At 43.2% G+C, this 14,316-nt stretch overlaps 1 protein-coding gene across 1 annotated transcript; it reads right to left on the bottom strand.

Moving 5' to 3' along the window:
- Nucleotides 1-582: 582 nt before the first annotated feature.
- On the bottom strand, nt 583-13,029 carry PSMC6 (proteasome 26S subunit, ATPase 6). Its single transcript, XM_063333867.1, has 14 exons — nt 12,875-13,029; nt 11,984-12,063; nt 11,597-11,636; nt 11,323-11,375; nt 7,783-7,850; nt 7,222-7,336; nt 6,190-6,277; nt 5,966-6,027; nt 5,747-5,870; nt 5,332-5,393; nt 4,168-4,288; nt 3,997-4,077; nt 1,968-2,039; nt 583-1,079 (listed from the first exon to the last, which is right to left on the bottom strand). The coding sequence occupies exons 1-14, from the start codon at nt 12,999-13,001 to the stop codon at nt 961-963; spliced, it is 1,212 nt and encodes a 403-aa protein (XP_063189937.1). The 5' UTR covers nt 13,002-13,029; the 3' UTR covers nt 583-960.
- Between the last annotated feature and the right edge of the window lie 1,287 nt (nt 13,030-14,316).

Genomic DNA, 14,316 nt, shown 5'->3' with positions numbered 1-14,316 from the left:
TCCTGGCAAATCTAGAGTTAATTTAATGTACTTGCCTGTCGGCTGAGCACACCCAGAGTAATCCAATTAGGATCCAATTAGGCCAGAAGTACAGTCTAGCACACTACTGGCCCAGTCCAACACTTAGCCAAGTTGCACAGTGCAGCGGGTGGATCTGCACACACACCCCTCGGGGCAAAACTGATCGGAAAAACAAAAATAAGGCACATCACGCTGAAATCACAACTTTTATCTGTCACACCGGTAGCAGCTTCTCCATCTCCACTCAGATGTTTTTGTCTCAAAACTCTCATTCAGGACAGGAGTTATCCCAGCATAAGGGAAAACAGCGACTATTCTGAAAGACTTAATTATCGCAAGAAGTCAACAAATGTTAGCTAAGCTAAATCCTCGTCCCGGACTTGAAAGGGGAAAGAGTAAATACCACATGTCTCTCCTCTGTCTGAGGGAAAGGCTGCCGCCGGTTGGTATGTAAGGCACAGGACTCCAGTGCAATCCCTACGCCAGAGAACAGTCGCTCTTCAAATTCTGGAGACGCATAATTCAACTCTCTTCAAGAGTTACAGAAGAGGTACACCAAGATAAGCAGATTTAAACAAGTTTTATTCATAAACTGTTTGGGGGAAGGAAATTTACTGATATAAAAAAAAAAGCAAGAAAAACTGACTTTCTTAAAGGTTTTCTAACCCATTCAGGCACATTTATAAATTCACACCGTAACTGCTAAGAGAACACATCTCCACACGTTTTACTTAACCTGGGCCAAAATGAATATTGTATTTCAGAATGGTACAGAAAACACATTTCTGTAGCCAACTTGCAACTAGTGTTACCAAATTACTAGCTACATGTTACACAAACACCTTACAATAATAATCAAGAGGTACATTATTTCTGTCTTTTTATACATTAACCCAGGACGACGTGTGCAGTCAATCAATCACAAATTATACAGTTAAATTACACAGGTTTGTAGTCAAGCTTGGACTCCAGCTTCTTAGAATCAGCCACTTTCCTAACAGCTTTCATGAAGTCTTCCTGAACTACAAAGTCGTGATCGGCACGGATCGCAAACATACCTGTGACAAACAATTTAACAGCAAGAGTAAGCTGGTGCTCCTCGCAGCAACAGTACAAAGACAGTAAATAAAATTCACTCAAATTGAAGTGAAAATGGATCCAAGTTAACACTGTCTGCATGTAGACTTCTACATGCAACTCTTGGATGTCAGGAAGAGGAGTAAGCTTCGATGAGGCCACCTTTCTGAACTCACTAAGAAATGTATAACTTGTTTTAAAAACTACGAGTGTGTCGTTACTGAGTTACTCAGCCTACCCCTGTAGGCAAACCCCTAAGCATACAATGAATTTGTAACGTGGAAAAAGCATAAAATAGTATTAACTCTCCAGTCACCAAGGTACTAAGAGACTTGGATTCTCTGCAAAAAGGAGAAAAACGGGTGTTATGGCTGTTTGCGGAAGGCATCTAGTTCTTCTGAGATAATATGACAGATATCACAACACTCAGCCAAACTCAGGTTTACCCTCAGACCCGATAAGAGACTTGTCTGTCACCTCAAAGGGAGGATGTAAAGAATCAAGTTCTGCCTGACCGTATAGGTCATAAGGAAACTTGGAAGAAAAGAGATTTTGTTCAAGTTGTTCCATCAAGCTTCAGGGCATATCAGTGTACTGCTGCTTAAGCTTCACAGTCCAGACACGCGTGACATGCTGCGAAATATGCAACTGTTTTGGCATTTTGCTACTGTCCAGATGCTAACATTTCCATTAAGTAAATGCTATCCGGCCCTTAAGAAAGGAATACAAAGAAGCGAGCACCACTTGTTTCAGCAAAACATTTTTCACCCCCCAATTTTAATCCATTCACAGAAGTATCGGAGAAAACAGCTCAAACGTTTAGCATTTACCAAGACTTAGCACAAGGAAATTAAGAGTTAAGAAAATACCTGCTTCAGTACAGACATTTCTCAAGTCTGCTCCATTAAAGCCATCTGAAAGCTTCACAATTGCTTCATAATCTAGTCATAAAACATGAATGCCAATTAGAAATAAATTCACACTTCCCATTATGGATGCCAAAGAAACACGTATCCAGCTAACAAAGAAACGCTTTCCTTTGATTTCAGTGCAAATAGATAGCTGCCCACTAGAATGACAAATTAGCTGAAATCAGCTTTATTACCTCTTTCATTAAAACAGAAGTGTATGGCAGCCAAAAGCTCACATAATCTAATTAAATCGCAAAGTTACTAACTTGAGGTTACAAGCATCAACATGAAATGCAAGAAGAGCTACATCAAGGCAATCTTCTAATCATCATTTGAATGATGTAAAAAACCAGAAAACTTATCTCCAAGTGATCATAACTCAGTCCCTTTCCGCTTATAACAACTGCATCTACTAAAGGCACTTGATGTCTTGATATATTAAGCCTGATATTTTATGTGCATATATTTACTAAAGAAGTGGCTATGGTTATCAATTTCTAAAACACTCTGCCTGTTGAGCCTCCAGCAAGTTCCGATTTTTGCAAGGCTGCTTATTTAAAAAAAAAAAAGATCAACTTTCTGTAAAACTTTTCATACAGAAGGTTAAGTGTTTTGAAATTTAAAACATTTGAACTGAAAGTTTTTATCTTAAGAATCCCAAAAACCCTAGAGATTAGAAATTATTCAACTTTAATTCCATGTAGCACAATGTGCTATAAACAAGTCTCCCTGTAATTGGAAAGTAAAAAAAAAAAATAAATAAGCAAGGGGACTAAGCAATGCTGAACATTGTAAAGTTTGTAAGTTTAGAGTGTTCAGTAGACTCCAGCTGGAAAATCTCATGCTGCAAGCTGGAACAGGTCGTTATTTTAGGGTTTCAATGCAATTCACACCCCACCTTGCTAAGTTCTGGGCTTCCTTCAAGGATCTCAAAGCTGAGCAGCACAGTCTTCCCACATCACGTGCAGAAATTTAGCTGTACCCATCTAACACCTCACCTTGCTAAATGGTGCAAAGGAACGATCTACCTGCTTCCACTCCAGTGCCCCAAGATAGGGGAAAAAGGACAAAGCACTTTACCTCGGGTTCATGATTTGCTTTGGAACTTCTCTATCTTAGACTACAGTTGCATGAATGTTTAAGCCAACGTTGCTACTAAGAAAGGTAATCCTCATCCCTCTTGCCCTCCTCCCGCTCCCAACCTCCCCCCATGGAGCTGCAGCTGTTTATGCAAGCCAGATGGTGAAGGAGATCAGTTCCACCATCCCCATCCTGCTGCCGGGCCGCATGAATAGCTCCTGTCAGCACAGAGGCGGGGGCGGTGCCAGCTGGGTCTGCTGGGCCTTACTGAAATAAAAGGCAGCCAACGTCGTTTTAAAGGCAAATCACAATTACATTTCACTTGAGGAAAGCTCTGTGTCACCGCGAAAACTAAGACTCTAGCCAGCTTAGAGTAACACAGTCATTAAATGAGCCTTCCCCATTTTATCTGATAGATACTTCTCCTCCTGACGCCCTGGAGAGAGCTCTCTACACCACTAACCAAAGACAAGCTTTGTTTCAGACAACAAGGTTTTTGTTATGCCACCTCTGAACTCCAAAGCGAATTTCTCCATGACTTTTAAAGATTCCTTATTGTTTTCAAACTTCTGCACTGGGGGGGCGGGGGGGGTGCGGCTAATGAAAATGCTGTCTACTTGCACTAAGCTATTGCTTTAGAAACAGGAAACTACCTGATGAGAATCATGTAAATTTTCTAGTTTACAACTGTGCTCCAAGGGTTTATATTCATTTTTCCTTTGCAAAGGAATACTTAGCAACAATTCAATCAGGATGCATTAAAAAAAAACCAAGCAAAATTCCAAGAGAGGGGAAGTTGTGTGGCCAGTGTAATGGTAGGAATTACAAGGGCAGAGTCATCCTAACAACTCACCCTCTTCACATTTTTCCAAAGAGACGTAGGATGTGCAGGGAGCTTCCTACTTACCTATTTCACCATGTTTAGTGATAGGACCTGCGTGAATCTTCAAAATGTCTAATCTGGCTTGTTCATTTGGTAGATCAATATCTAGAAAGAATTACAGCTTCAATAAAAACAGAAAACCACAATGCATATGGATAACAGCCTCCTTCCAGCCACTGTGAAGCAGGAACTCACGGATTTTTCTATCCAGTCTCCCAGGCCGCAGAAGCGCCGGATCCAGCGTGTCTGGTCTGTTAGTAGCCATGATCATTTTAACTCTGTGCAGAGTATCGAATCCATCCATCTGATTCAATAACTAACAGAAAACAGAAGTTTGTTTTTAAAGAACCCAAAACCCTCCTAGCACAATCTATTTGTACTTATTGTCTGCATAAATATTTTCAGCATGATATAAAAGTGGTACAGATCAATCAGTGATAAAATGCTCCAAGCCTTCTAACGGAAGGGCACAGCTCCCTGCATATCCTGTAAGCAATAAAGGAGAGCTTAAGAGAGACACTGAAAATGCTTTGCCCAGAGAAAAAGATACTGAGCAAAGCAGAGCTCAAACGTGAAAGACTCAGCTAAAACAATGAGGCAATGAAAACGGTGCAAATACTAAAGGAGATGGTGGCTGGCTGACACATTTTGAATGTATTGCACCAAGTCCAGGACATTCAAATTAGACTTGGAGAACAGCCTCTAGAATACTAATACGCGCATACGAAGACATTTCATTGTGAAGATTCAAAGTACTTGCTCTTTGGTCACAGTGATTTAATTCTTTATGTAAGGCAGACACATTCTTTTGAACCGGGCAAACTGTTTGCAAACATAGGCCAATGAAGTTTCCCATTAGCTTCAGAATTCTTAATTGTCGCCAGTAGTTTTTAAATTCTCTTCACACAACCCACTTTACCAGAGCAATTAGTACAGAAACAAAGAAATACAACTACTTCTCCTCCTGGTTTTGAAAAAAAAAAAAATCTAACTGTAACAGTTCTAAAATTTTCTAGAGTAAGTCTCTTTGGGACTAAAAGAGACAAGCTCCACTTTCCCCCCTTTACGAAAGAGAGGGCCCTCCAAACCTTCAAGAAGATGCAGTAAACAGCAGCAAAGGCAATAAACAGTAAAAAGAGAAAATACCCCAAATAATTTTAGCAACTTCAAATATTCTTTCAATTAGTCTCCAAGTTGAATTCATGGCTGAGTCATCCAGATGTGCAGCTGTCTTTTGTAAAAGCAGCATCTAGTTTATTGTAGTTTAAGATTATTAACTCAAAAAGTTCTATTAAGCCAGATCATAATGTGACAATCCACATCTGGATTATTATCTAATGCGGAGTGTACAGTACTCACCTCCATCAGAGTCCTCTGAATTTCTCTATCGGCTGAGGTGCCTTCAGAAAAACGGCGACCACCTGCAGCATACCAAACTCGTAAGTTACAGTACTTTATTTTCGCCTCCATGTAAGTCTGAAAACAATCAGGTATCCCTTTTAAACTGGGCAGGAAAGAGGGGTGGTATTTAAGGAGGTAAAGCACAGATTTTAAAAACGCTTTTTCATATAGACAAAAATATCCAAGCCAGATATGAACAGGCATGGTTCTAAACTAGCTGTAATAGATCCAGGAAGCCAAAACACTTGACCCCTTATGCTTCTTCTGAATAAACACGCATGCAATCTCTCTTTTGAGAGGGCAGATTGCAGCTTTATAGCTAATTTCAGTGTTAAAAGGAGACTCTAGCCTTCCTCCAGGCCGTTAGCCTTACCAATAGCATCTATCTCATCCATGAAAATGATACACGGCTGATGATCTCTGGCATAATTGAACATCTCTCTGATCAGTCGAGCACTTTCACCGATGTACTTGTCCACTATCGAACTTGACACCACCTTTTGAAAGGCAGAAGACACGTGAATGAAGAGACCGGAGCGAAAACACATTAAACGTGTGCAAGTGCATAAGGGCAAGTGTAAAATTATACTACCTTTAGGAAGTTGCAATCAAGCTGGCTAGCAACAGCCCTGGCCAAAAGTGTTTTCCCTGTACCTGGACAGACAAGAGATTGAAGCTGTTTAACTAGTAACCCAACATCGCATGCTAGCAACTTCAAAAAACAAAAAGAAAGAAAAAAAAAAAAGAAACAAGCAAGGCTATTGCCACAGTTTGACAGTGACAACTAAGCATTCATTACCCTTTCACAAGACTCACCAGGGGGGCCATAGAGCAAGCAGCCTTTTGGAGGTATAATTCCCACACGCTGGAATAATTCCGGGTTTGTAAGAGGCAATTCTATTACCTGTGAAGAGATAAGATAAACAAACCGAGACTCTGTTTGAGTTTTAAAATCAATCAGCCATCCTCAGAAGCTAATGGTACACCTGCTAGCTTGTTTTCCAGATACCTGTATTCTCATTTATCCGTGCAGCACATTTAGTATGAGAAACAGTTAAGTAAGAAAACATCAGATTGATCCAATGGATCGATCCACAATCCTGCCCTTGTTTAGCCTTCAGCTCTGCAATAGCTTGTTTCTCTTGATGCTCTTTGTTGAAATCATGTTTTGCTAGTTTTACATAGCAGAGCAATTCTAGTAGTTTTTGTGCAAAATTCAAGTTTGATTTCCTGGTTGTCAATCCTAACTATGCCCTCCCACTTGACTTCATGGCTCTCTCTTAGCCTAAAGGGTCTTGGATCCTTCAAACTCTCTTCTTTAGTGGATTTTCTTACTTTAATCTCAACCCAAGCTTCTGTAACAATAGAGGTAAGTTATAACCCAGTTTGAGAATCAGGCTTTGGTGTTGAGAATAACGTTTCTCCGCCACTGCAAGGTGTATTCGCAGCGCACAAGCAATCCCTGCTATTGTCAGCTGGCTCACAGCAGCACCAGCTCGTCTTCAAACACCTGCATTCCTGGGCTGGCTTGCCCAGCCCACAGCACCGAGGCCCAAACTAACAGGGTTCTTCACTATGAGTGCACCAGCCCCCTGCAATCACACTGCTTTTCGCCACAAGGGCAATTACAAAGCTGGAAAATACATAAACAACACTTCAGAAGTTATCTTCTATTACAGGAAAACGTAGTCTAATCTGTAGTCTAATCTAAACACTAATCTGACAGGATCCTTTAACAGCCCGTCTCATGATAGTTTAGGACAAACATCAGTAAGACATTTTTGCACTGTAGAACTTCCCTCAGAACATATACCACTATTTGATAAGCGTTTTTGAGATACTGGATACCTCACGTAGCTCTCTGATTTGTTCCGACAACCCTCCAATCTCAGAATATGAAACATCTCCTGGATCTTCATGAGACATATTATAAACCAAGGGATCCACTTCCCTTGGCAAATATCTGTAAAAAAAGGAGTTAAGAGTAGACATTTTTTATTGTGCAGACACATTTATAAAGTTATTGCAATAAATTTTAGAGCAAGTATGAAAATGATTTCTTCTCCTCCCACCTTGATAACAAGACAAGTATGTTTGTTGAAAAAACAATAAACCCCAAACCTAGCACGCTTTTTAGAGTTTTAAACCAAACAAGCAAAAGCTTAAAAAACTGCTGCAAATGCCGAGTTGTAACTGAATTATCTTTAAGAACAACCAATTTCTTTTTAAACTATCAATAACAAACACATAAGTCTTCCCTCAAAGTAACCGTCCTTACTTAAGCAGTGCTTTGCTGAAAACACTTACAAAATATTATGAATTATTCAAAGCTTTGTGTGACCTGCTCAGATCACTATTTTTCCTCCTTTATAAGATGAGCAGAAGAGCAGCTGTAGAGCAGAAACCTACCTCATAATAGTCAGAGTGGTCATATCCAGAGCAACTCTTGTCCCCGGCTTCAGCTTACTTTTGTCAAGCTAGTCACAAAGAAGGTATTTCTATTAGAACCACGCTCCAAAACAACGTCTGGTTTTAGCCAAGACGTTTTCTGTAGCTTGCACTCTTTGCTCAGTCACACACAAGAAGAAAACAAGGCTACAGCTACTTGCCAAGCAGCTCATCTAGTAAACACTGTGTCCCCGTCACCACCATTTTTGGGAATGCTTAAAGTGGGAAAAAGCTGGCCCACTGTTTCCTGGGAGAAGCAATCCAGGAGCTGGCCTAGACCGGTGAACCTGTTGGTCGTCACAACTGGATACCAGCAAAGCTAAACCACACCACAGGAAGAATTTTTATTAACATTGAAATAGATCTTGAACAGCAAGTCATTAACTTACCTCTGCCACTTTTCACAATAATACTATTTTCTAGATCGTAATTTTTAAAAATTTTTTTTTTTTACTGGATTAGCAAGAGATCTAATCCTCCCCTCTGTTCAACACAGGAGAGAATCATCTATTTCAAACCAGTAAGCACTCCTCATTTAAGGACATACAGAGCAGCCTGCCCATTTCAGTCTGAACTTGCCCCCCTTCTACTCAATGGCTTTCTCCTTTCTGGACCACTGGAAAGAGTGAAGAGATGTTCCTAACCTATCTTCTCCAAGCCTTCCATCATTTGCACATTGTCACCTATCTTGTTATATCCTCCTGTCTTCAAACTCAGTCATTCCAGTTGTTACTCTTTTGCTATTGTTTATCTCCAATGACCTACTTATCTGCCTCAGCGGTTTTTGTCTGCTTACTCCATTTTTATGAGATTTTTAAACACATTAGCAGTCCTATTCCACTACACCCTGCTAATTTCTGCTGGGATTTAAACTCCTAACTTGTGTTTCTCACTTTCTTTTTAAGAAACCTGGTCTAGGAGAGCAGTTCTTATCTCTCACACGACACGACCTCACACAACAATCATAAAGATTTCCTCAACACTCTCATTTCTTCTTGTATTCCTTTTTTTTTTTTTTAAAAAAAAAAAAAAAAAAAAAAGAGATACTCAACCCACATTTGAAGAATATGAAGCCTATTTATTCTGAGCTTTACCGACATGGTACCTGAACAACAGGGATTTCGACAACTGTTTGCAAGCACTGCCTGAAGCTTCCCAGCGCTGCCACTGAGGGATTTATAAGGCCCCTTGCCCATGTCTCTAGTAGCATTCAGGCTCAAGCTGTCACTCCTCCCTTACTGGGGTCACTAACAAGACCTCTTCCCAGCTGCCTAATGTTAAGAAATCTGTAAAAGCTTGACATTCTATCAGATTCAACATTGCCCAATAGATTTAAGTTATTCTGCAGTGGGAAGAAAACAAAGAGAAACCACTTGACTTTGAATTCCTTAGGAAACACACTTCAGATAGGGAAGTAATTTTGTTTCAATTTAAACAGCCCCTTCCTCAGAAGCACAGCCACAAGGACTTTGATCAAAAACTAGTCCTTCTGGTCTGTGAAACACTCCATGGGAAATTATTTGCCTTGATATTTTGACATTTTGAAAACAATCACGGATACCGTTTTTTAGTCTCGGGTATCAAATCAAGGATCTTTTAAGATCAAAGTGTTTTTACTCAAGAATAAACTCGAAAGTAAACGCTGCACTGCCAGGCTCATCTAAACACGACCTATTCCTTAGCATTTATCTACGTTTCAACACAGAATCTCAACACTACCTAAGTGGAATTAACTATACTTATGTTCCAGAAAAATATTTTGTTCATTCTGGTGAAAGAAAATAGTGAGTTTGCACCATAACATCTTCAAAGGGATGAAGCTTAAAATTATGTATTTAAAAGAGCATTTCAATACCCGCAATTCTTGCGGATGTTTTATGCAAGTAAAAACACAGCGCATCGGTGTGCTTGAGGAAAGTCATGGATACCTGTATATATACACTACATGAACTAACACACTTAGTGGTACCCACGTTTCCCACAGTTTGCCCCTTAAAGGAGTAGAAAGGTCCATCTCTACTGAAAAAATACACAATCCATTGACAGAGTCACCACCATAGGAAAATACCAACTGCATGAGTTTTGCTCGCTGCTTACTGCCAAGTATTGTTAATTGTGGCCCTTCACCAGGAATTCCTGACAGCTAGAAACCCCTCCTCCCACCCCTCTCTTGAAATTCTTCAAAGTACAGCGGGCTCCCCATTCTGCCACTTGCTGTTGCCTCTTGGCTTCTACAGCCACCACACCACCATTACGGAGGAATCGTCTAAACAGAGTTGGTTAACTGTTGTATGTTGGAGTTCCATTACGCTGTTCTTCAATTTAACTTCCACGTACAAACCTTAAGCTGACCCAGAGATTCTGGGTAACGCAAAACATTTGCATGTTAGTCTTGCAAACACATTTTATTTCTTTACATAGAATCAGTAAGAGTTCAAAATTATGTAAAGAACATAAATTTCTCTTCAGAAAGAGGAAAAAGAGACACCTCTAACATCAGTATGACATCTGTGCTTTTTTTACTGAAGGAATTTCCCTCAGTGAAGTCTCACACTTCGTACACTCTTCTTTGCTTCCATTTCTCAAAGTCAGGGATGAGTATAATAAAATCTAACTAGAGATTCACTTTTGCTCCCCCAATGGTTCTGCAGTTGCAGAACACGTTCACTAGTATTGTGGTTCCTACTTAATAGTCAGCTTTGGTAAGGAACAGCCGATCTATGGGTTTTAATTACTGTAAGTGGGTCACAGTCAGTGCTCAATTAACTAACAAGCAGTTTGTAAACCATGAATGCACTACATCCCTTATACTTATTTATAAAAATATGAAGCAGAGAGTACCTCTTAGTGGTTCTTGCTGATTATACCAGAAGATGGATTACGCTGTAAGCAGGAATCTGTAATAGGGTGCCTAACTTCTACAGAATTTGATGTAGGTAAAAGAGGTGTCGTCCTGCGGACCAGAAGTGCCAAGGCTTTTTTTTTTTTTTTTTTTTTTTTTTTTTAAAGATCACTGAGGACAAATAAAAATTCCTCAAAGTGTTTAGAACAGGGGCCTTGGCTACCATAATTATTCATTGGAGTACAAAAGCATTAGCACTTAATACATAAAGATATATATAGTTATATAATGTTAAATCTAAAGCTCAGCACTGACAGCAACCATCACATGCTGTGTTTACAACATAGCAAGGGAGACCTTACACAGCTGATTAATTTTCAGAGAGTTCAAAATCAGGCAGAGAGACAGAGCTTCAACTCAACAAAAAGAATAAGCCACAGGCAAGGTACCAGGAATATTTTGGACTGCTTTATTTACACTGGGAAGTTACACTACTACCAGCTACGAAGGCAGAGGGCAAGCAGATACCAGTATAAAAGAGCCATATACGCCTTAAAAAAGAAAATACTTAACCCCACTAAGGGCCCACTTTATGAAAAGCAATGGCAATATTCAAGACCAAAGCAAACTTTTAATGAATATTCAGAGAGATCAGTTACCTGACGACGGCAGCCGACCACATATCTTGGTCCATTTGTAGCCTTCACAATGACTGGAGAGAGAAGATCAAAGCAAAAAAAAAAAAAAAAAATCAAATTTACTTGTTTCACTGCTCTGAATTATGCTTCTGAACTATCCAGTCTATGATATTTTCCTGCCAGTACTCAGATCACCAATACTCTAATTCTTTACTCCCTCAAGTCTTTAGCCAGATTTTAACTACAAAAGCTTATATTCAAGTTTCCAAAGAATGTAACAGTCCGGCATACTCACATTTCTCTTCTGTTAGCTGTTTAAGAACCTCGCCAACAATCTGCAAAAGAATAAATGCAGTATTAGCCTACAGAAAAATTACCATTACAAAACAACATTTAACGTGTTTTAGGACATGGAAGATGACTGTCTCCTTTGAAATTCTTTCCCCTGCTTCACGCTGTTTGCCAGCACTTTCATTTCTGTAACACATCTCTGTCAACCAGGAAAAGTACGGAAAACCTCTCTAACCCATCTGTTTCGTGTGTCTGACAGTTCTGTTTCTGTTAGCCGTACCATCCCCGCTTACTCTCTCTCGACACCAAAAACGGGCTTAAATGCTACTTCCAGGCAAGTTCACTGTCAACCATCACCACAGGCTGCTGTGGCCTCGTTTCTCTTATGTACCTGCCCGACGCTCTGCAAGGCTTTCAGATCATTTTCTGATTTTTCATATTGCTTGGTGAGCTCCTTCAGCTGTTCCCTCACTAGAAAAAGAAAAGAAACACAGGATTTTCATAGATTCATAGAATGGTTTGGAAGGGACACCTCCCACCAGACCAGGTTGCTCCAAGCCCCGTCCAGCTTGGTCTTGAACACCTCCAGGGATGGGGCAGCCACAGCTCCTCTGGGCAACCTGGGCCAGGGGCTCACCACCCTCATCATAAAGAATTTCTTCCTCAGATCTCATCTAAATCTCCCCTCTTTCAGTTTAAAACTGTGCCCCCTTCATCCCATGGCTCCCCTCCCTGATCCAGAGTCCCTCCCCAGCTTTCCTGGAGCCCCTTTAGGGACTGGAAGGGGCTGGAAGGTCTCCCCGGAGCCTTCTCTTCTCCAGGCTAAACCCCCCCAGCTCTCTCAGCCTGTCCTCACAGCAGAGGGGCTCCAGCCCTCCCAGCATCTCCGGGGCCTCCTCTGGCCCCGCTCCAACAGCTCCGTGTCCTTCTGCTGTTGGTGCCCCAGCGCTGGAGGCAGCACTGCAGGGGGGTCTCACAGAGCGGAGCAGAGGGGCAGAATTCCCCCCTCGCCCTGCTGGCCAGGCCAACATTATTTTAACATTCAGTCCAACGAGAACACGGCACCCAGGTCGTTTGCAACGCGGGGCTCTCCCACGGGGAAAGGCGAACGGCCACGGCTGGGCCCGGCCCCCGCCCGCCTGCCCTCCCTCCCCTCAGCCGCCCGCCGGGCCCGGCCAGGCCCATGACGAAGCGCGGACGGCGGACGGGCTCCCTCGGAGCCCGGCGGGCGCTCAGCGGCGGCGATGCCCGCGGCGGCGGTTCCCCGGGGAGCAGCGCTCACACTCTTTGAGGCGCCCGTCAATCTCCTTGTGCTCCAGCAGCTTCTTGCGGTAATCCTGCAGCGCCTTGTCTCTCGGGTCCGCCATGATGAGCAGCCGCCGCTCATAGGGAATGCCGGGAAGGGCCATGGCCGCCGGGGGCAGGGCCGCGCGCCCGCCCCGCCCCCCGCCGCGCGCCCCCGCGCCCGCCCCGCAGCGCCCCCTGTCGCCGCGGAGGAGAAGGCATGCGCGGGGCGGGGGTGCGCGCGCATGCGCGGGGCGGCGGGAGCGGGCGTCCGGGTAGGCCTCAGGCGTCGTGAGGCCGTATGCAGTGGGGTCTGGGAGTCCTGGGGGGCAACAGGTTGCCCAAGAGCCAGCCATGTGCCCTTGTGGCCAAGAAGGCCAATGGTCTCCTGGGGCGCATTGAGAAGTGCATGGCCAGCAGGTGGAGGGGGCTCGTCCTCCCCCTCTGCTCTGTCCTGGTGGGGCCACATCTGCTACTGGAGAGAGTCCAGCGGAGGCTACAAAGATGGTCAGGGACTGGAGCATCTCTCTGCTGAGGACAGGCTGAGAGCCCTGGGGCTGTTCAGCCTGGAGAAGGGCAGACTGAGGGGATCTCATCAATGCTCAGCAATATCTACAGGGCGGGTGGCAAGAGGATGGGGCAGGACTCTTCTCAATGGTGCCCAGTGACAGGACAAGGGGCAATGGGCACAGACTGGAACAGGGGAAACTCCATCTCAACATGAGGAAAAACTTCTTTCCTCTGAGGGTCGAAAGCACTGGAAGAGGCTGCCCAGAGAGGTGGTGGAGTCTCCTGCTCTGGAGACATTCCAAACTTGCCTGGACGCGTTCCTGTCCAACCTGCTCTGGGTGACCCTGCTTTGGCAGGGGGTTGGATGAGATGATCTCCAGAGGTCCCTTCCAACCCCTGCCAGTCTGGGATTCTCTGTTTGTATAGCTGTGCACCACTGTGTCTGGCACAAGGAACAGCCAGACCGAGCTGTCTCAGGAGCCCCCCAAGGGCTCCTCTGCTCAGTCATGGCACCAGGGTTTCCTGTTCAGAGGTGGCTCCCGCGGGGTTAGAACCATGCAATCATTTAGGTTGGAAAGGACCTTTACGATCATCAAGTCCAACTGAAAACCTAACACTGCCAAGTCCACCAAACCCATTCCTGGAGTAACTTAGGGCAGAATGCATTCCTACAGAGACATTTGCACGCTTGTCTGAAGGCAGGAGGAGAGCGAAACTTAAAAAAACAAAGCTATAAGACAACCATACAAAGTGTATGATCTACACTGATAGCATACCAACAGTGTCAGGACATCAAACTGCATCTGGAAATCCAAGGATCAACAATTCATGTTTCATACCCAGTCTTACATGAGCCTCAATCAAGTTAAGATTCAGTTTGGAAGGCCCAGAAAGGCATTCTGGTCGCCTCCGGGTACACACAGGCTGCCT

Source organism: Chroicocephalus ridibundus, chromosome 4 (genome assembly GCF_963924245.1).
Source record: "Chroicocephalus ridibundus chromosome 4, bChrRid1.1, whole genome shotgun sequence".
Lineage (NCBI taxonomy): Eukaryota > Metazoa > Chordata > Aves > Charadriiformes > Laridae > Chroicocephalus > Chroicocephalus ridibundus.
Note: the sequence above shows the minus strand (reverse complement) of the source record. Positions and strands in the feature narration are given on the sequence as shown.

Bases quoted from the DNA above. Each gene is read 5' to 3' on its own strand.
- PSMC6 (XM_063333867.1), bottom strand. From the start codon at position 13,001: ATGGCCCTTCCCGGCATTCCCTATGAGCGGCGGCTGCTCATCATGGCG. The intron at 6,028-6,189 runs GTGAGTCTTGTG...TTGTCTGTCCAG, and splicing joins CTTGCTCTATGGCCCCCCTG to GTACAGGGAAAACACTTTTG. The intron at 1,080-1,967 runs GTATTTTCTTAA...TGTTTGTCACAG, and splicing joins AAATGTCTGTACTGAAGCAG to GTATGTTTGCGATCCGTGCC.